The sequence below is a fragment of the Cladophialophora yegresii genome, assembly GCF_000585515.1.
Source record: "Cladophialophora yegresii CBS 114405 chromosome Unknown aczIN-supercont1.1, whole genome shotgun sequence".
In the NCBI taxonomy this organism is placed as follows: domain Eukaryota; kingdom Fungi; phylum Ascomycota; class Eurotiomycetes; order Chaetothyriales; family Herpotrichiellaceae; genus Cladophialophora; species Cladophialophora yegresii.
This window is the reverse complement of record NW_006913045.1, coordinates 4,297,094-4,318,433: the sequence shown is the minus strand read 5'-3', so window position 1 is coordinate 4,318,433 and position 21,340 is coordinate 4,297,094. Positions and strand designations below refer to the sequence as shown.

At 53.7% G+C, this 21,340-nt stretch overlaps 5 protein-coding genes across 5 annotated transcripts; 1 reads left to right on the top strand and 4 right to left on the bottom strand.

Moving 5' to 3' along the window:
- Positions 1-690: 690 nt before the first annotated feature.
- Positions 691-3,618, bottom strand: A1O7_01545 (uncharacterized protein; the record flags this gene model as incomplete). Its single annotated transcript, XM_007755582.1, has 1 exon — positions 691-3,618. The coding sequence occupies one exon, from the start codon at positions 3,616-3,618 to the stop codon at positions 691-693; it is 2,928 nt and encodes a 975-aa protein (XP_007753772.1).
- A 2,470-nt stretch (positions 3,619-6,088) lies between these two features.
- On the top strand, positions 6,089-9,466 carry A1O7_01544 (uncharacterized protein; the record flags this gene model as incomplete). Its single annotated transcript, XM_007755581.1, has 1 exon — positions 6,089-9,466. One exon carries the CDS (start codon positions 6,089-6,091, stop codon positions 9,464-9,466), a length of 3,378 nt encoding a protein of 1,125 aa, XP_007753771.1.
- A 948-nt stretch (positions 9,467-10,414) lies between these two features.
- A1O7_01543 (uncharacterized protein) lies at positions 10,415-11,465 on the bottom strand (the record flags this gene model as incomplete). Its single annotated transcript, XM_007755580.1, has 2 exons — positions 10,415-11,257; positions 11,328-11,465. The coding sequence occupies 2 exons, from the start codon at positions 11,463-11,465 to the stop codon at positions 10,415-10,417; spliced, it is 981 nt and encodes a 326-aa protein (XP_007753770.1).
- A 1,823-nt stretch (positions 11,466-13,288) lies between these two features.
- Positions 13,289-14,443, bottom strand: A1O7_01542 (uncharacterized protein; the record flags this gene model as incomplete). Its single annotated transcript, XM_007755579.1, has 3 exons — positions 13,289-14,086; positions 14,136-14,278; positions 14,335-14,443. 3 exons carry the CDS (start codon positions 14,441-14,443, stop codon positions 13,289-13,291), a joined length of 1,050 nt encoding a protein of 349 aa, XP_007753769.1.
- A 1,656-nt stretch (positions 14,444-16,099) lies between these two features.
- Positions 16,100-21,062, bottom strand: A1O7_01541 (uncharacterized protein; the record flags this gene model as incomplete). Its single annotated transcript, XM_007755578.1, has 2 exons — positions 16,100-20,680; positions 20,733-21,062. The coding sequence occupies 2 exons, from the start codon at positions 21,060-21,062 to the stop codon at positions 16,100-16,102; spliced, it is 4,911 nt and encodes a 1,636-aa protein (XP_007753768.1).
- Between the last annotated feature and the right edge of the window lie 278 nt (positions 21,063-21,340).

Below are 21,340 nucleotides of genomic sequence, written 5' to 3'. Positions count from 1 at the left end.
ATGATAAACATTGTATATTCGAGGGGATTCTTCGAGACCGCCGTCGCCATGGACGAAGCGTCCCATTGGATCCTCGAGTTGTGAACTCCTCGGCATTGCTTCTCCAAGGCCGTCTCGGAAGTTGCAAGTGGCGGAATAATGTCAATTTCTGACAACAGAAGGGTATTGTGTACAGGTCCAGGTCGGGGATCGGCTGCGGGGAGCGGGGTACGTCAGTAGGCCGAAATAAAATTTATGTATATATTTTTGATATCACTGAAAATTGTTCTGATTCGTCGCACAGATCGAGAGTTCCTTAGTGTAGTGGTTATCACGTCTCCTTTACATTTCCTTATGAGGAAAGAGGCACGGAGAAGGCCGTGGGTTCAATCCCCACAGGAACTATTTTTGCTTTTTCTGCTCCCTGCGTGTTGTGTACTGTAAGTAGCACACGGGCAGCAACATTGCTGCTATGGGTCGTAAGGATGAGAGCCTTGTGATATGCCCGCTAACGGATTTGGCCAACATGACCTAGGCTTGAAATCTATGGGTCGCGAAATCGCTATGAGCAGATCGTGTGTAGGACAAGCCTATGAGGCTACGGTGCCCCCAGGTCCTTCCAGTGTATGTAGATGCGAAACACCATGCATGGCGAACGGACCATCACACGAAGGCCTACAAATGCTGAAAGCGTCTCGGCTGACGGGCCCGTTACCAGGCCTGCTCATCCCGTCCTGAGGTGATCTCGACCACCTCCATACCCACGCCGATAACCAAAATCCTGCAAGCACGGTCACACGCTTGGATGCCGTTGTCTTGAGCTCCGGTAGCATACCGAGCGTTTTCATCCACGATCTCAAGTCCACTCACGTCGGCAACACCTGTCCAAGCTTGTCCCACTAGCTCGACCTGCAAGGCTTCGAACAACATATCATCTTCGGTATGCTCCGAGGAGTTGACGAACGCTCCCTGGAGATTGATGTCAACTCTCCAGATCTTGACACGTTGGTCGTTTGCCACGGTGATGATCCACGCTGACCAGCTCGTGGGACCACTTGAAAGGCATACGATCTTCAGGGCAGTGAGAGCGGCGGCGTGGGCGTTGGGGATAAGGATCGTGCGGAACCGACAGTCCGTATCTTCTTTCCCAAGCTTCCTATCTTCAATGTCAGATGACGGTGGAGATAAGGAGCTCAGGAGCGTGAGAGCCAGTGCATTATCGTCACCGCCTGTCGCGACGAGGTGACTCTTTGAGCCAACGGACAGGATGTCCATGGCTAGAATGCTACTCTGGTGCAGTTTGTGGACTTTCATCCGGCATGTCGACTCTGGCAATGCGGTTGCGTCCGAAGAGTTCAGCATATCCCGGTAATCGAGAAGACTCAGGTTCGCGTATCCGTTTGTGCCTGCAGACAGGACCCACATCTGATTGGCGGCAGCTCGAGGAAAAGGCGGGAGAAGGAGAGCCTGCATGACGCAGAACGAACCATAGCTGAGTCTTTGCATTATTTCGAACGTGCCTTTATTTCGTGTCGACGATGCGGTATACCGCACGATCTTGGTCTTCCCGTTCGAGTATGCCAGCACAAGGGTGTGCTCCTCGTATTCGGCGCCGTCGTTCTCGTGGCGTGAATCAAATCCCATGATTCGAGCGTCTGAGTCCTCTTCGTCAGTAGGCATGGTATCCCATGATATTGTTCCCACGCTAATGCAGGGTACGTCGAAGCTGAGTTTCCATACATAGAACTCTTCGCATCCGGCGCTGCTGAAGAGATACTGTCCTGAGCCCGAGAATTGGAGATGTTGAATGCCCGTCGTGTGGCGTTTCAGTGTTGCAACGTCCAGAAACTTGTTTGCCTGTAGTTGGCCAGGTGTCCGTGAGACGGCAGACGCTGGGAAGTTAGCAATGGCGAAGAGTTGGATGTTGGTGTCCTCCGCGCCAGTGGCCACAAGCACTCGATCCTCGTGTTGACTCCCAGCCCCAGCGTACGGCAATGGACTTCGCGCCACAGCCTTGATCTCGCGCCCGTGGCCTCCTCGCTGGATGATTTTATGGCCGGAACCGTTGCTCGTGTGCCAATTAAATTTGCCCGCTCTGGTCCAGACGAAAGACTTCAACCCACCGCTAGATACAGAGGCAGGATCATCTCTGAAGGCCCAACTTCGGTGACAACCACCACACTCAACTGAAAGGATGTCGGACTGCTGAGTTTCGTTCCACACAACGAACGAGGTGGACCTGAAGCCGTAGAGGATCAGGTCCGCTCGTTGAGCCTGACGTGTAGCTGAGCAATCTTCCGAAGCGGTGAGGTAAGCTCCTTCGATGTTCGGACCGAATGGAGACGATGATAGGTGAACAAGAGACATTTGTGGCTGGGCTCCGGTAGCGAGAGACGGCTGCTCAAACCGGTGAATAGCGTAATGTCCGTCACGACCGGTTGTGAGTATGTGCATCATCCCGATCCCAGTCTCGATGTCTGCATCGTGCCTGAGAACGGTGATCGAAGTAACGCTTTCCGTGCCGTGGACATGTCGGAGGCAGTATGATTCTCCAGACGTGGCAGACTCAGAGTCCACACCGGAGTATACAGAAAGAGCACCAGCACGAGAGCCGAGAAGTAACGTCTTGCTAGTTTGGTCATAGTAGCATGCTGTGATCTTAAAAGTTGCTGGCATTCTCAGAGCCGTCTCGTTCGCCCGTATTGAATCTTCCTTCATGTTGACCCAAAGTATGATCGGCACACTGTTCGTCAAGACAGCGACAACGCAAGTCACAGAATCTCGAAGACTAGCCACTTGTTGTCCAGCAACTTGCATCCACGAAATGCCATGATCGAGGTTGCATTGTATAGGTAACAATATCTCTTTACCAATCAGCAAAGCATAAAGCTCGCCCACCTGATAGGCAATGAGGACGAAACCACAGTCCTTGGGTGAGCAGAGTGTCATGCCACCCTTCAAGAGAGTTCCGTGCAATGGGCGCCACTGCGACTCCCCGTCTCGAAAGGTTAAGCGGAAAAGATGTCCTTGGCCTGTGGTCGCCAGACATTCCTGATGATCCAACAGTAAATAGTTCTTCAGTGGCAGGAGGGATGATGTGATGTCGTTAAAAGAGACAGAGATCGTGAGGGGACATAGTTTGGCGGTTTCCAATGTGTCGAATCTCCTAGAGATGATTTGCCCGTCAGCACCACCAGTGAATACGACAATACCGTGCTCGTCATTCAGCTGGCACATGGACCAGGCATTCTTCCCAAAATGAAGTCGGTCACTGGCTCCTGGTCTGAGGCTAGCGGCCAGGCCAGTCTCGCCACCAGGACGGGTAACCAATTCAGCAATCCATGATTGACAGGCACCATCTTCACCGCTCGAGAAAAGTAAGACGTCCGCAATCGTGTTGTACGACCCTACTGAGGCAAAGTCGACGTTCCAGATGCGTGAGAGATGGCCCCAAGCCGATGCAACGTGGTTCTGACTGGCCTCATTTACACGCCCGAATCCGGTCTGGGATGGACTGATTTCAAAGGAACCTCCATTGTGGACATTCCGATCACAGTCACTAATATCCCAGATTCTTACCGTGCGATCGTCGGAGCAGCTCGCCAGCAAGCGTTTGTGGATTCCTGCCAGGTTGAACATTTCCGAGATTGAGACTCCAAAAACAGAGCCTATATGTCCCCGGAAGACTTGTTCCAGAGAGGGCACCCATTGGCGACCATCCTCTCTCCTGCTGCATGTCCAAACCAGGATCTCTCCAAAGACTGTCCCAGACGCGACGATCACCAAATCAGGTGCAGCAACGGAAAGGCACCCAGAGTAGAGGAAAGACCCCGGACCCTCGATAGTCAAGCCGCCCTCATGTTGGGGAGCTTCTCCCGCAGCGACACAGGAAGTGGGTATTTTCAGGAGTTGATTGTGTGCGGTTAGCAGCAACACGAGGTTGCCGATAAAGGCCGCGTCCAAGATCCAATCCGAGCACCTTTGTTGCTCTGCTAGTCTGAGGCATAGACCGGTGCGAGACGAGTCCGCTACATTTTCTTCCAGCTTGACGCTTGCAAGCCTCACCAGTGCGCCGCCCCAAACCACGAGGAGGATTCGACGATGCACGCCTGGGCTTGCCTCATTGTCAAGCACCTTGATCCCGAGCACTGGCTGAGACTCAAAGACCTGTTGCGATAACACTCGAGTACGATCTACGTTGTAGATATGCAGATATGCGCCCTGGCCTGCTAGCAGCCACGTTGCTCCATCAACCACAACTGATGTAAGAGCAGTGACTGGGAGACATGCGGCTCGCGACTATGGTGGTCAGAAGAGGTTGTCGCACAGAGACTGGTACAAGCATCGCACCTCTATCATACATGCTGTCATTGAAATGTGTCAAGAGAAGTCGAATGCCCAGCCAGATCATCTGAGAAATACAGAGTTAAGCCGGAAGAAGATGTTGCTGAGGCGTTGAAGTCGTGAGAAAACGCTACTGCTGAGCCATTGCTTTGCCGTATCAAGCTTCACCTGGGCAATGATCCGCCCTAACGCCAACTAGAAATCACGTGCGAATCTGTTCAACATGTGACATCGCTGAATTGAAGGCGTCTGGGCATCAGGCTGTGAAACACGCTGGCTGAGTGGCTGGCCTTGTTTACACGGACCTTCATAATATCTATCTGGATCGTAATGGAGTTTTCTTGAAAGGTCGAGGTCTGAAAGCGGCATGGTCGTTCCTGTCGACACCGAAGCGTACATGCAATGAAACTGCACCGCAGATTCACAACTTCAACGTCACGGCCAACCGGAAGTGCCTTCATGCAAGGCATGTAAACCGATGGCTAGACTGGGTGCAGCGCTCGAATATCTTCGTGGTTTACTTTGACGGCTCACACAGCCGGCACATGGTGAGCCGCGCGCGAACTAAGTTTGTCTGGCATTCAACTCGCCGTGACTTGCATTGCGTCTCAAAGTGCGCGCCACGAGAAGGAAGCACAAATCACGATTTAGGATGGCTTCCTACGACCGGGTCCAATTGTCTTCACAGTCGAGGTCTTCGAGTCGAACAAGTCGACAACGCCATGAGCGGTCTACTCGTCACGATAACCGGGGAATGGGACCTCAACCTGTCACCATTGTCCTCTCTGATGAGGAGGAGGATGTGATTGGGAATGAGAAACTCAACAAGAGCCGGCCGTCAGCCAATGGAGATCAATCCACCAGGAGCCGACCGGCTGCGAGTAGGGACCAACTGCCAGCAGAACGGACACAGGCTGAAAGAGAACCACCCACGGTCATACATCTTGATAGTGACAGCGACGCAGAAACCCCAGATCGCCAATCCCAGGAGACTCGGCCAACCGCACGAGCAAGTCTTCCACCCAGACATCCATACGCTTCTACGTCAACAACTGCATCGTTACTATCTCTGGATCGACAGGAGACGGCAACGTCGGCCGTCCCTGTTTATCGTTCCCTGGAAGACCATAACGCCGCACATCGAGGTCCAGATCGACCTTTTCCAGATAGAAGCATAGCACAGCCAGAGAGGTCCATTCCGCGTACAAAAACGCCGCCGGGAGACTGGATCAAGTTTTTTGCACCGGCGCGTTGGACGCAGCCACCCGTCGCCTCCGACATGCCTCAACTTCGCGCGCAACCCCGGACACGACTACCAGAGCAACCGCCAACCGAGCACCAGGCACCACAATCAAAACGCCGCTTCGCGCAGGTTCACCCGAGGTTGCCCCAGACGCCGCATTCAGCGCAGTCTCCAGCCCCAAGTCAGGCGCAGGGACTACAACTAAGGAGTTCCTTTCCATCGCAAGCTCTGAGTACACAGTCATACATGCCTCAAGGCTCGGATACTCAAGGTACTTCATTTGATAGGTCCCTGCCGCAAGGACCGCACCCCAAGTCACTGAATGGACCGTCCGCAACGCCTGCTCCAACGGTGTCCCCGACAAGACCTTCAAGCACTACTGCAACTACATCCTTTTGGTCAACATTCAAGCAATACTCACCTCCAAATTTAAATTATAGCTCAAAACAGGAACTTCACGGCGCGAGTGTATCAACCCTTCCGGCCACTCCAAGGTCAGCGACCCCTGCTACAAAGACATCCATGTGCAACAACTGCGTTCACGACGAGCTCCCGTGTGACGGCGTAGCCCCGGTTTGCACGATATGCGCACAGCGTGGAGTTGCATGCTCTTACAAAACTGAAACGACGCCAATAGGGCGAACCAAGTTGGTTGTGTTGAAGATCCCTGGTCTTCCTAAATCTCAAGAGGTCGAGGCAGCGGAGAAAGCGGTCCCTAGGCACGTGCCTACCTCAAATCATAGCTCAGAAACCCAGCTAGATGGAGGAGAGCGTTCGAGTACGGGCAGCCCAGATGCGATCCCCACCAGGAACGCCAACATTACCCTGCGCACACCGCATCGGCTGCCCACAGACTCGGAGAACAGAGCGGACATCACTGTCACAGGACAAGTGCCCGAGTCTCCTGGCTCAGAGTCTAGCGTTAGTGGAGATTACCAGTATGTCTATCAGAGAAGCGTGTCGTCTGAAACTTCAGAGCTTGGTGAACCACTTGAGATAGATCTCACGCTGGAAGCCGTTACAAGTTTGATGGAGGGCCTCCACAAGGAAATCCGGGCCTGGCACGAAATGAGCACCCAAGCAGATTTGCGGCAGGCTACAACTGATGCGAGAAACAGCCATGGACCTAAGCTTGACCGGACGTTACAAGACCCTTTCAAGGCGATCACCGAGCAACGACGTTCAGCAGGCAACGTCTCACAGCAAAAGCCACAGGGAAAGAAAATGTCCGTCATTCGAGCGCCTTTAGGTTCCTTTCCAACGGCAGCAGTTTTGCTACCGAAGTATCAGGCCATTGGCAGAGTTTCATCAAGTATCCTCGCCCCGAACCGCAAGACCGCCAAGCATTGGGCTTATTCCGCCGAGGACGAGAATGACCCAGACTCGGACAAGAAGTACGATGACTTTGAAAAGCATTACATCATCGACTTTGAAAGCCTAAAGGCTCAGCAAAAGTGCCAGGAGCTAGTCTGGCGGTGGAAACCTTGGATGGAAGAGACACTGGCCCGGCTCCGGATTCGGAACACCGACATTCTCTACTTTTCTACCTACTTCCCATTCGAGCGTGGCTCGCATGATAGCCGGCAGGAATGGGGGAGCTGCAGCACGTGTGACCTGGTGGACGTGGAGTCTCGACGTAATCATCTTGGGAAAAGATCGTTCGACGCCTTGCCTCGTCCTGACGATCGCACTCTCGTTCTTACGGCGATGGTGGCGCGCGCCTTGGATAATGTGGCTAAGATAAGCCTCCGGCACATTGCTGTGGGCGGTCTTCTCCAGCCATATTACCCGGACGACCAAGACGCGACGTTTCAACAATCGAACCTCTGCCTCATCTGCTTTCGCCATCACTGTCCCGATCATGGCTCGTACGAGGATCCCGAGGGGGATGTCACTCCTGGCGAAGGACAATCTTTCATCAACGACAGTGAGCAGAACTCCAATATCCGCAGATATGTGACCTTACCTGACCGAGGGCGCCGGGACGAAGATAAGAGGCATGTGTGTGGAGTGTTCTGTGTGGAGCCGTCACTGAACTTACGCCGAATCCTAGGACGCCAAATTGACGGGACGGTCAGTGGGGACAGTCGACTACCGAAGGAACAAGTCAGGCACATACTTGCAGACGGCCATTTGTGCTGCCCTTCATGCTTTTGGGATGTAAACAACCGACGCGATATCAAGGCATCAGAAGTGAAATTCCAGCCCTTTCTGTCGGCCTCGCAGAAACTCCTGGTGGAAAAGCTTATGCCCTTCTATCTCAACAACCGGCGCGGCCCATGCCTCATCTCACGCGTCATCAAGGATGTGGACTGCCTAATGGTTTTCAACCACATGATTTTTGCAATTTTCGACACGCCTCATGCCGATCTGGTCTCGGACAATACATTTGACGGTGTCACCAATATACGTGACTCCGGCACGATGGAAAAGAAGGGAAAGCCACTGCCACTCAGCGAAACTGCAAAGACGGCAGACCTGGTCAAGCGGGCCCCTTTCCAGCCGTGCCATCATGCAGGCCCTTGTCTCAACAATCCTGCATGTACCTGTGCTGGGAGCAGGGTCCATTGCGAACAGTTCTGTGGGTGCGACCAATCTTGCCGGCGACGGTTCCGTGGTTGCATTTGCAAGGCTGGCGGCGCGAAGGTCTGCTTCGAAGATAACCGATGTGACTGTTGGACCTATAACCGTGAATGTGATCCTCACCTTTGTGGCAAATGCGGCGTCATCGATGTCCTCGACTCCTCTAACAAATACAGAGACGAAATTCGGATGGGCCGCTGCAGGAACAATCGCATCCAGTTGGGCTTACCGGCTCCCACCACCAGAGCACCGAGCCAGGTCCAAGGCTACGGACTGTACAGCCGAGCGGAGATTTCAATGGGCGATTTCGTCGGCGAGTACACTGGTGAGATCATCAGCAGATCCGAGGCAGACAGGAGAGGGACCATTTATCAGTTGATCAATCAAGAGTATCTGTTCAACCTCAACCGGGACCAGGAAATCGACGCCTCTAAACATGGCAACAAAATGCGGTTCATGAACAATTCGCAAAAAGAAGAGAATATCAACGTGGTAGCCAAGAGCTTCCTCTGCCACGGCTTGACACGGATCGGGCTCTTTGCAAAACGAGATATCAGACCTGGTGCCGAATTGCTGTGGCAGTACGGCTATTCGGCCGAGCGGGTAAAGTTCTTTTGGGAGCCGGGAGAAAAGCCTGTCACTGCCCGAGCCCTGATTCCCTTTTCCAACGAACGGGTTGCCCGAAACGCCGGCAAGAACAAGCCGGCCGCGGAGACCTTACAAAAGGCCCAGGACAAGAGCACCCAGTCTCCCACAGTGCACCGGAGCCAAAAGCGCAAGAGACAACTAAGCGAAAGCCCCGAGCAAGAACCTGGTGGATCTGTTGCAGACAGTTCCGAAGAACTGGATGTGGAATCCTCGGCCGACGAACCGCTCCAAGTGCCAGAGGTAGACGATTCGGCCGATTCGGACTACGTCGAGACCAACGATCGCGTCTTTCCAGGGGCGGGTATCGACGACGACGAGGAAGAGTCAGATGAAGAGGCGAGGACCGATGCTGTCAGGGACCCCAGTGGCCGCACGACCGGTTCGAAGCGCGGTACTCCAAGGGGAGGTCGCGGCAATACTGCCAACGGTACCGAATCTCCTCGGTCGCAGCGCCAGCATCCAGCGGACACAGGAACACCTCCCCATGACGACGCTCAGAGCAACAACAGCCAGACCCACGCAAACCCACCGATGAGTTCGACTACCTATGAGTCGGACCATCGTCGAAGGGCGCTCCGACCCAATGATAAGAGACTAGGAGGGAGATCGCAGCAACGAGCGTGGGAGACGAGGAAGCGCAATGGCGTGGTGCACGGCGCGAAACCCTAGCACGAGCTCGAGATAAAGACTCAGGTTTCGGTTCAGGCACAGTTCAGCGCAAATCTTCTGCATCTGAGGCCTCGCACTCGGGTCACTCGAGTCACTACGCAGCGTAGCGCCGTGCAACGGCGTCGTGACGACCGGCTCTGATGTGTCACAGTACGTGCGACGGGTGGTCATGATCTGAGGTCTGCTGTTCTATCGCGAGGGCAATTAATCACGAAACAATAATGGCAGATGGCAGTCGTGTCGCGTCAAGGTCTCCAGTAAAGAAGGATTCCATGTACCTCGTGTCCCCACCCCAAGTAAACGCCATGCATGCTATGCTTAAGTACGTATCCAACCTGATGTACACACACACTGCGTCTCCATACTGTACCAAAGGACCATCCACCATCGTACTTTTCACGTCTCTCTCACGCCAAGAGCTTTCGATCTTACAGAGCCACTGCGGACGAACGCCCTGCTTTGGATTGCGAGACGTCCAACCGTTTCTTAGAGCCGGATAAAGCCCGCTCGAAAGGGGACTTGCATGATACAAGTCTTGCTTGACCAGAGCTTCAAGCTTTGAGCTTTGAGCTGAACCAAAGCCGCCTGGAAGGAAAACTCCTACTCGCCATTTCGTCGGATACATGCGTGAGTACTCCTTAGGGCCGCCTGCGCATACTGCAGGTCTAGTCCCATCAGGCACTAACTGCTTGGCAGCTGAAAATCAAGACTCCGAGCCCAGTGCTTCGCCATGCCGTTTTGGGAGACAAGATCGCAGTTTGTGTCTTTTCCGGAAGGGCTCTTTGGTGCTTTGCTCAGCTCAGCTCCCAATGCTTTGTTCTCTGGCGGCCTTGGTTGGCTGGATCCTGTAGACAGCGGCGTTTTCCCGATCGGAGTAATTCGTAACTTTCATCCCTCTTCCACAGGGTGGACTCTCCGGTCCCCCTAAACTTGTGCACGACCATCTAATTAGACACCCTGCGGTCTGAAAGGCTCATAGGCACTTCCCATGTGCGCGGGTCTTTGCGGCGCATACCCCTGAGGTCCCAGCGTGTTCAGCGGCATGCTCTGATGATCACTGGGCCCCATGTACGGACTGCCCACTCGTTCATATGTGTATGGTGTCTTTTCCGCCCTCGTCCTCCGCGCCTCCTTGTTGCCAGGGTTATAGGGACTCCGTCCACTACAACAGCAGACACTCAGGAGCCAGAAGAAGCCGGCGCCGACGGCGAAGGCCGTGCCGATCCAGGTCAGCTCTAGGAAGCGACTGCCGAGAGTGGACTGGATGCCATAATCCTTCTTGAGGGACTCGTTCAGCGCGGCCTTGAGGAGGATGTACACTGCCGTGGCGGTCGCGGAGGCGCAGATGAGGAGGATCGACATGGCCGAGGCGCAGAAGGTGGTGAAAAAGGAGCCCCAGCGCGAGAAGGCGGCGGAGATGCCGACAACCAGCGTGATGGCCGCGGCGCTCAGCGCGCCCACATAGAGGTAGAAAATGGCCTTGGAGGCGGCGTGGTATGCGTCTAATCCGTCGGTGAATGTTTTGGGCAGGTACGTATCCACGGGGACACCTGTGCTGTTCAAGCCCCAGATCTTGATCGGGTTGAACCAGAAGTATGCTTTGGGGTCGGTGCAGTTTGCGTACAGGTCGTTGCCGTTCCACGAACAGTAGCTGCGGAGGTAGATTGTGTAGAAGTCTTTCATGCCCAGGGTCTGCTTTGCGGCTTGGAGGGCACCAGCAAGGAGGGTGGCATTGTCGCCATTACCTGTTCCGACAGTCGAGGGAGCAAGCGTGAGGTTTGTCAAGTCAATCTAGCAAAACAGACACGGTGTTAGCGTTGCACAGTGGAACGGGAACGGCAATGGGGTCGGTCTCATGTACCTTCAAAAAGTAGAAATCGTCGACCGTCTTGTTGCGGTCAAAGGTACCGGCGAGGAAGACCAGCACCATGCATATCAGCACGGCTAGTGTCAGAAGAAACGGTGCTGTTATGCAGCAGATGCGGCCTGCGTTGACCATGTTGGCAGTCTTGCAGAAAGAGTCCTCGCAGGAGAAGTAAGTGAGTACAATAGCAGGTGATTTTAAACTCTCGTTCAGTTCAGCTGAGAAGTCGTTTGGAGAGACAGCGTTTCAGGTGCGGGGAAAAAGGAATACGAGTGTCCGAGATCTTTGCTCGTCGAGGCCTCAGTCCAAACGAAGGAACTGTGTGACAGAGTTTCGTCGCCAGGTAAGAAGAAAGTGTATGCCACACGGAAGATCTCTTGCGGCGGGATAATGGTGAATACTAGTAGGTGAGATGTCTTCAGCAATGCGCCATCCGGGGGCTGTGAGATTATGGGGCCAATTCCTCAATGTCACTTGCAACCAGGCACTTTCTGAGCTAAATGTCGCAGGGTCTGTTTAGTACGGAGTATCGGTACGGAGTACAGGTGGACCCTGTCGCTGCAGTCGTGGAGAGGCGACTTGCCGTAGATGGATATTGTGCGAAATCCAATGGGGAATAGGCCAGGGCCGAGGAAGCTGAGGTTGAAGCTGGAGCCAACAGTGCCAGTACGAATCGACTCTTAGAACACTTCGTACTGTGTACACACGCACACACGCCTCGTGCTGGAGGAGCCCGGCCAAGCTTTCAGGTGGCACAGCTGTGCCTTGGTGCTTCGTGGCCCCGTTTGGAAATGGCTCAGCCACTCGTCCTTGAGCCCAAATACGTACCGCATACCGCGAACCATCAAACGACTTGCGTGGCTGCAGCAGTCGAGATACACAATACCCAGCGAATGCTGTGGTACTTAGTTCGAATGGGCCGAATCAGCACTGAAGCACCTGGCCATATACCATGCATTAGGCGAGGTCCAAGATGCGAACCCACGCGGCTTCCAGTCCTACACGCACGCCGTCGTCGTGCTGACTGGCGTACGAGTAGTGTAGATTTCCCTAGTGATGGCGAGTCAGCTGCGCGAACGAGCTTGGTGCGCCTCTGTGTACTACCTACCCCGTATCGTGAGCGACGTTCCATGCTTTCCACTTCGGTCCAATGCTTGCCCTAGAAAGCGACTCGGTCCGCCACAAGGGCAGATGAGAAGGATTCAACCGGGTGTACTGCTAGCGCTCCGAGACTCGATGTGGCAGTACGTACTTCCTCGCAGTATGCCTTCTCGGCCTCTACTCCGAGGTTTTCGATTACGTCGTCCTGGTGGTGCTGTTTGCTGCACGGTTGAATAAGCAGGTACCCCGTACGAGTGCTTGCTACGTTTGCGAGGCTATTCTTAGACAGTAACGTACTGCACCTGCGGAGGCCAGACCCGGGATACGTGCCGTGTTACTCCGTACTCCGTACTGTCTGTATATAACTCGCGGCCCTCTTGAACACATCAGCCTCACTTAAGCTACGTACGACTTGCTCACACCCATGCATGGTTTTCGCGCAAATCGACCAGAATTTCATTATTATTATGGCTATGAGACAACATGACACAGACGATCCTTTCTGTTTCTCCGAGCTGCTTGACGCGGCTGGTATATTGTGGCGATGGAACAGACAAAACAGCGCAGTGACTGGGTGACGTCGTTCTCAGTGGCAGTCGCAAACCATGTATTGTTGACTCCGATTTCCCTGCTACGCCATTCAAGGGGGTATTCAAGGGGTATTTGTCCTTCGTCGGGCCAGTCTCTCGTGGCCACTCAGTCAAGGCTCAGCCACATCTCTTCATGATCCGTTCTCGGTTCTCGTACTGCCTTCGTGTGCTTTCTGCGTAAGAGTGGGACCCGTTGGCGGGCTTAAGCTGCAACCGCATGTTGGCCTGGAGCATATCATAATTAGTTGGGTCACTTTCCCGACGCATCTAGGCGCGAGCTGCTTTGCTGAATCGCTTACCGTTTGACTGTTGTGGTCTCTCCTCTTCTTCCTCTTCATCCTCCTCTTCTTCGTCCTGCCCGTATTCGCCGTGTTGGCCTGCGGGAACCCAGCTGTCACGATCGTTCTTGATTGGCTGATCTTGACCGGAAAGATCAACGCCTTCGTTCTTGATCGAGTTGGCCTTCCTCCTCTGACTGAGATTGCGTGCACGGGTGGATAGATTGGACCTGACCTGGGCTGTAGACGAAACCCAGTTGGTGAGCGCATCTTCACAATCTTGGATGATCGCTTTAGAGGCCTCATAGCCGTCGTAAGCATTGCGCGTCTCGCCAGGGGTGACGGGGTTGTCATCGATGAGCTCGAGTAGGTGCTTTCCATAACCGGCGATGATGGCGACTTTCTCACAGTGCTCACGGATGGCGTCAAATTGGTAATTGAATGCAGCCTTCAGTTTCTCTCGAGTAATGTTCGACAGCTGGGCTTCGGCGACGAGAGATTCGGCTTCGGCGCGCACGAGTTCCTGCTCAAGGACCACGATGCGGGGGCTGTTGGGCTCCTTGTACTTGAGTTGGGCAATCTGATCTGTGATCTTTTGCTTGCGGTCCCTAGATGGTTGCACTGAGGCCTCGATGTTTCGGATCGACTTGATGGTGACGCGGTATTGGTCATAGCGGTCGACGAACTGGTCCTCTAGTTCTCCAATCTCGTAGATCAAAACGCCGAGCTTGTCGGTCACATCACTAACATCTTCATCGCAGGCCTCGCCCCAAATTGAGAGTTGTTGCTTTACCATAGTTAGAACCGCGCACCTCGAGTGAACCACAGGTACTTACAGCGACCTCCATGCGCTCTCGGCCGACCAGCTCCATGCTGCGCATGACGTTTTTCTCCATCTTCACGAGCTGGGAAAGCTTCTTTGCAAGGTCGGGGCCAAAAGCGCCGGCAGTGCCTTTTCGGAACGCATGCCCTATTTCTCCTTGTCAACATCACCTGAGCGTGTAGCATACGCCCAGTGTCCCTTACCGAAGTTACCACGGCCGAACAGGCGGCCGTGCTTTGTCGAGGATGATGGTGGGGGTGGGTTTTCAAGCTGGGAGGCTGTAGGAGCGCGCGACTGGCGCATAGAGTATGTGCGATGCATCTTGAGAGGCGGTGGATGGGTCGCTTATGAAGAGAGAGTTAGGTGAGGGCTTGCGCTCGTGCTCAGCTGAGACACAGCGGGCAGGCAACAGGTGGACAGGTGAGCTATGTCCTGCGCGAGATCAATTAGCAATTAGCACATGAACGTGAAGTGCCGCACTACCGAATCAATAGTGGTGGTGAGTATGAGCAGAAGACGTAGATAAAAAGGGCCAGGGTCAGCGCGGATTGAGAGTGGAGGGAGGGTGAGAGTTATGTGTTGTCTTGCACTTCAGGCCTGGGCGACAGAATGACGTTCCGGGAAGGTGCGGCAGCGAAGGCCTCAAACCGAACTCAGAGTTCTCTGACTGGCGGTTGGCATGGGAGCCCGAGACGCGGGCGCCTGGGAAGTCTCTGGCCCGGTCAACGATCTCAACTCAGAGGCCGCTATCAGACAAGGGCAGGCACTGAGCGATCGCCGGCTGCTGGACACGGCGCCCGCAGTGTCGCTCAGGCGATCGGTGGTGCCGTGGTGCGCGAGGGACCCGCCACAGCGTCACTGTCAGCTCCACCGTTTGACCGGGGCTTGAGGCCACCCTTCCTGATTGCTCGACAAAAGCGAGATGAAAATATTGACTTACCACGCGGATAGGTGGACGACTTGTGAAGCCGGGATAAAATATTCAAGCGGCGCAGGTACAGCGAGAGGCGATTGACTGAACTTTGGAGATTTCAAGCTTGGGGAAGCTGCAACCTTGGGAGCTGGAGAGCTGGAGCTGGCCTTTTAGGGAAACGGCTGTGTGGCTGAATAAGAAGCGGAGTCACGATCTCAGCCGGTTATGGGTTATGAACCGCTCATGCTGGTCGCGAGAGCAACAAGGCCACATCACCAGCCGCTCACGTCATCGAATTGCTTCGACTTGGAGTGGACTTGTCCCATGAAAGAGGCGTCACTAAAGAAACTCCATCGGGTTCGCATCCAATGTCCTCATTACATCATAGGTGCACGTTCATCCTGCGGAGCGTCCGGAGTAGCGTAGCAGTTATCGTACACGGCAATATTCTTTGTTACTTGTGCACGGCATCATCTGCTCAAGGTCTGGCAATTTGATGCAGAAATCTAACGAGGCAGCTGGGCAACCACAGTAGATGGCCAGCTACTGCATGCTAGATGATGCACAATCCAAGATCAGCAGTAACGCCGACGGAAACCTGCAGAACCTGTCGCACCAGGGTCGCTCGGGGTGTCATGCGAAGCTTCTTTGGCCTTCCATTCATGCTCCTCGAGTTGCAATTCGTTTATTTTTGATTGTTCCTGAAGTGAACCATTGAGACACCCGCCGCTAACACAAACGACTCGGAAAAATGACCAGATTATGCCGCTGTTGCACTGCCACATGGCTCCATCGCGGGACAATGTTCGCTTGGCTACTTTCTGCCACGAGCAGTTCTGAAGGAGATGCATAATCTACACAGGACCCAGTAACTCGTACTGATGTGGATGGCAACATCCTGTGTACACAATAGGCGAAGCCTTTTTCACGCCTTTTGATATCCTGCTCCTTCTCTCTCTACTGGGGACGTACAGCCTTAGAACGATTATGGACTTCTCTCGTGGACCGTGACGCCCTTGAATGCCTAGCATCTGTCTTTAGGATACCCCCTCTCTGGTCTGCCCCTAGTCCCCACCTCCGCTGGTGTTCTCGCCTCCATCTGCCTTTCCCTTGTCACTCCCTTCACCCTCCGGTGTCCCGATCCCAATAATTCTCTCCAACTCACCCCGTTCACCACTCGTCTCCACCATCTCCTTGAACGCGCCAGCTTCTCGCCTCATCAGCGCCGCCGGGCTATCATATTCAAGCACCTTCCCCTCCCCCAACACCAAGATACGATCAAAATCCGCAATTGTGCTCAAGCGATGCGCAATCACGATGAGCGTACTATCCGTGAATTCTTCTCGGATGCTTCTCTGTATGAGGGCATCGGTTTCCATATCGACGGCCGAGGTTGCTTCGTCTAGGACCATGATCTTCGGGCGGGAGACAATGGCGCGCGCGAGGCAGAGAAGTTGGCGTTGACCCTGGGACAGGTTCAGGCCGCCCTCGGAAATTTTGGAGGAAAGCGAGCGGAAGATATTCCTGTTGGTGTCACTGGAAGCATCTTGAGCTGGGACGGAGGAGTCGTCGGTGGCGCTTTGACCCAGGTGCAAGTTCGGAGGTATAGGTGTCGCGCTACCGCTTGCTGCTCCGGATGTCGTCAATGATGCAGGGGATATGAGGTGGACTCGGGCTAAGGCCTCCTTCAACTCTTCATCAGTCTGGTGATCAAAGGGATCAAGATTACTCCGCACAGTACCCGAAAAGAGTACAGGGTCCTGCGGGATAATCGCCAGTCTCGATCGCAGGTCGTACAGTTTGATCTTCGAGATATCCACCCCGTCGATGTGGATACTTCCGCTCTTTGCCTCCAGGAAGCGGAACAACGCAAGCGTCAAGGACGATTTGCCGGCTCCAGTTCGTCCGACAACACCAACGCGTTGGTTTTTCGCAACGCCGAAGGTTAAGCCTTTTAGCACTGGCGGCAGGTCCGGCGCATAGCTGACCACCAGATCATTCACCTCAAGGTTGCCTTCTGTAGGCCATGCCGCAGGCGCGTCCACGCCACCTTGATTCTCGATAGTAATATTGCTGTACTCGACAATTCTCTCTGTGGCGTTCATGTCCAGCTCGACGTTGGAGTATTGCCGCAAGAACCAAATCACGCCTTCGCTTAGGCCGAGTGCGAAACTTAGCGCGAACCCTGCCAGGCTCGAATCGATGGTGGTGATCGAGACAATCAGGGCTGCTGTGATGGCAGCAAAGATCGCACCCACCATGTTCAATCGCCAGCCCATCCAACGATTGAAGAGCCAGAGATGCCAGTACGCACGACAGTGCAAGTCAATTCTGGCATACATCTTGTCCAAGTAAGCATCGCACTTGTCAAAGGCCCGGATTGTACCGATTCCCATAAGAACAGAACCAAATTGTTCAAAGACGGGTGATTTGGCGTTGCTTTCCAATCTCTTCACCTCTCTTGCACCAGCGAGATAGCGCAAGGCATAGTACATCGAGATCGAGAGAAGTGCAGCTGCAAAGACGATCATGAACGGCGATACAAACAGCCCGGCGATAACCACGGAAAGGACGTGCATCATGTTGTGCAGCATGAACGCGAGATCCATGGAGATGCGCGAATCGAGCATGTTGAAATCCGAGGTGAAGCGGTTGAGGATTCGTCCCACGGGCACAGTATCAAGCCAGCGTAGAGGCGCTCGGAGTACGGCGAATGCAAGTCCTTCGAAAAGGATCTTGGATGCGCGAATCGAGAGGACGAAGACGCAGAAGTAGCGTACGGTCCCGATCAACCAAGCGACCAGGGAGATACCGAGATAGACGCCCAAATAGTATCGGAGGTTTGGGTCGATAGCTGCTGTGGATAAGTGATGGTGGATGCGATGGTAGACGCTCCCAAGTGCCTGCTGGATCAAACTGTGCTGGAAGGCATGATTGGACTCTGTGCGATACGATCTCGTCCACACGCTGATCCAATACGACCTTGCCAGATATACAGCGACCCAGACGCCGAAGACAGCCAAAATTCCCAACCAGTAGGTGAACCCGCCACAGGCTCTTATGTACGCTGCATAGATCTGGTACTTGATCGCCCCTGTTTCGCGGTTTTCCTCCTCGGTGAACTTCTTCGGCGCGATGCCATTTGGTTTTGCTTCGTTCATGCTCGCGTGTGACGGACGGCGCCTGAGGTCGTCGCCAGCGTCGCTAAGGGCAGACTTTCTCCTAGAGCGCCGGGACTGGTTGGTTAGCAGTTTCTGGAGGCCGCCTCCGTCATCGACAGCGAGGTTCTGGTTCTGCTGATTCTCAATAGCCTCGTCCTCTTCTTTTCGTTGCTCTTCGGTATCGTGTGCGAGGATAGACTTCAGTTTCCCACTCCGACGTAACTCCTCCGTTCTGCCCTCTACCTCAATAGTTCCATTCGAGAGAAGCACGCTGTAGTCTGTTCGAGGTAGGCACAGAGCAACGTGGTGCGTAACCAGGATCCTGCTCCGGCCTTGCCCAAGCTCCCCAGTTAGTGCCTGTTCGAACAAGTGTCGTCCGACGTGGGCATCTACTGCTGAGAAGATATCGTCCAGAACAAGGATTCCCGCTCTCGAATACAATGCGCGAGCAAACGACACTCGCCATTTCTGTCCACCACTGAGATTGATACCGTTTGCGCCGATGTCGGTGAGCTCTCCGTCTTGCAACATTTCCAGATCCTTTGTCAGAGCGCATGCAGTAAGTACTTTCTGATAGCGCTCATTGTCTAGCGGCAGGCCGAACAGGATATTATCTCGAATCGTGGCATTCTCAATCCACGGGATTTGAGCCACAAATGCGATGGAAGACTCAATCGTCCAATTCTTGCGGTTGGCTTGAGCATCATAACGTTGAGAGGAAGGTGGCGGCTTAGGCACGACGAGTTCACCGTCGAGGACCTCAGCCTCTCCAATAATCGAGGCCAGCAGCAAGCTCTTCCCAGATCCTGTCCGACCCGAAATGACGCTCAGCTCCTTTTTGGGGAACGCAAGATTCAGACTGCGTAAGGTGAACTGGTTGTCTTCGGTTTCCGGGTCGTCTGATGGCCAGGCGATTGTAGTGTTCCTGAATGTCACAGCCTCGCCTGGTTTGGTGCTATCAACCCGCTCAGGAGCATCAAGGTACTCTTGGACCCTCCTCGCTGAAACAATGGCGTCAAGAAGATCCGTGATCATCTCGGGTATTATAGCCAGCGTCATTTCGATGGCCTCAAAGACAGAAATCGTTGTGAAAGCCACAGACGCCGTCAGTTGCTTGTAGATGAGGACATACGTTGTCAAGGATATAGCTGCGAGCATTACGGGACCAAAGATCCAAATGCTGATCAGTGTGGTGTCGTAGACAAACACCTGCCACTGTGTCTTCAACTCCCTTCTCCGCGTCTCTAAGATCTTGTCATACCAGTTCCTCTCCAGGGCACTGAACTTGATTTGACGAATCCCCTGCAAAGCTTCAGTGACCACCGCCATCTTCTGATCTCGGTACTTCATCAGGTCGTCTTGAGCCGTCGCGTATCGTTTGGCCGCTAGGATGTTGATTGGCGTGATCAGAACCGGAGCCGCCAGCCCGGCAAATAAAGGGATTGGTCCTATCAGTTTAGACAAGAAGCTGATAGCAAAAATCAACTTGATAGCCGATCCGAGGAAGATGTAGTTGAATGTAGCAAAGTCCGCGATGCGTTTAGAGTCAACCCCCACCAGATTGATCGTGCTTTGCTTAGACTTTTGAAAGTCGGCATCTTCATCATCTTCCGGAGCTCGATCTTCGCCCTTCTGGCCGGCAGCTTCATTCACAACAATGCCGCCGTCCAAGGCGCCGTTGCTGGTCTCTGCCTCCTCTTGTTTCTTGCCTGTACCTTTGACATCTTTCCGTCTGATGGCCTTCCCAAATACCACAGCGGACAGTTGCTCGTAGATTGGAACTCCGATTTTCATGAAGGTGATGAAAAACATCCAAGCCTCGATCCAATTCGAGAAGGTAATGGCCAGGCCGAGACCGAGGACTAACAACCAGGAAGTAAGAGCCACGTCCTTGCCCTCGTCGCGCTGTTCAAGCGTCTTGAGTACAAAATAGAGAACAATTTGTGGAAGGAAATCTGTGATGGAGCAAGTCGCTTGGAGAATCCACTGTTGAATGAATGTCCATTTCCGCGACCAAAAGATAGTCTTCCATAGCTTGTCTTTTCGGCCGACAGCCTCAAATTCTCGCCTCAGTTCTCGGGAACGATTCTCGAAGTCAATCTCGTGTAGGTCGTCATAGTCGAGGGCTTTGTTTTTCGCAGCGAATGAAAGAATCGGACCGGCCCACGAAAACGTCACCTTGGACAAAAGAGACACAGTGTTTTCGCGGTCGACGACTTTATCCTTCCAGTATACATCCGGTCGCCGAGGGATGCACAGGCTGGCCAAGGCGATGCCAATGCCAGCAGCGAAGAGTATGATGGAAAAGGTGAGGTGGGTGTTTCGTGGGAGTGGGCTGGATTTGGCTTGCCAGAGGGAGATGTTCTCCACGGCTATAGCAACGGCGATGGACAGCGCTGAGAAGCTCGAGAAGATTCCGAGTCGGTAGCGCTGGATGGAAGACGGTGTAATGTATATGATGGCCGCTTGAAACAGCACAAGCAACTAGCAGATGTCAGACAAAGAGACCAGGCAGCGGCCGTGTAGCAGTCCTTACCCATGTTGCGAACTGCAGCCATTGCTCAAGACTGAGAGGCAGATGTGAGCGAGTAGTTGTGAGAATCGCAGTAGCCAAAGCAGCACCACAAGCGACCAGAGATATCAATATTAGTATTAGACGAGGAATCTGATCGGAATATGCCACTTCTGACTCTTCCGTGGCAACCCCATCCTTGTCTTCGTAGCGCTCTGACAGCTGTGCATATTGCTTCTTCCTCGACTGCACCCGAGTGACGAGCTGGCCAACTGCTGGTGCTGACAAGATTGCAACAACCGCGAGACAAGCTATCGAGATTGCGACTGACGTGGATGTGTGATGTGACGCCATGTCGTTGACAGCTGTATCTCCCCAGGCGCACCGTATTACAATTACAGGATTGGACAATTAAGTGAGAGACATAGACATCTTGCCCGGGAAACGAGTGCCTGGTCGAGTATCAGCACGCGGATGTTAAGACGTTCGTCTCAAAACGTAGTTGCAGATATTTTTGTATTATGTGAAGGGAAAGAAAAGCGGGTATGTATGACGATCGTTGGCACCACTTCTTGTCGGTACGAATCTAGATGGGACTGCAACCCGAATACGTTTCTAGAGGCCCAAATCCG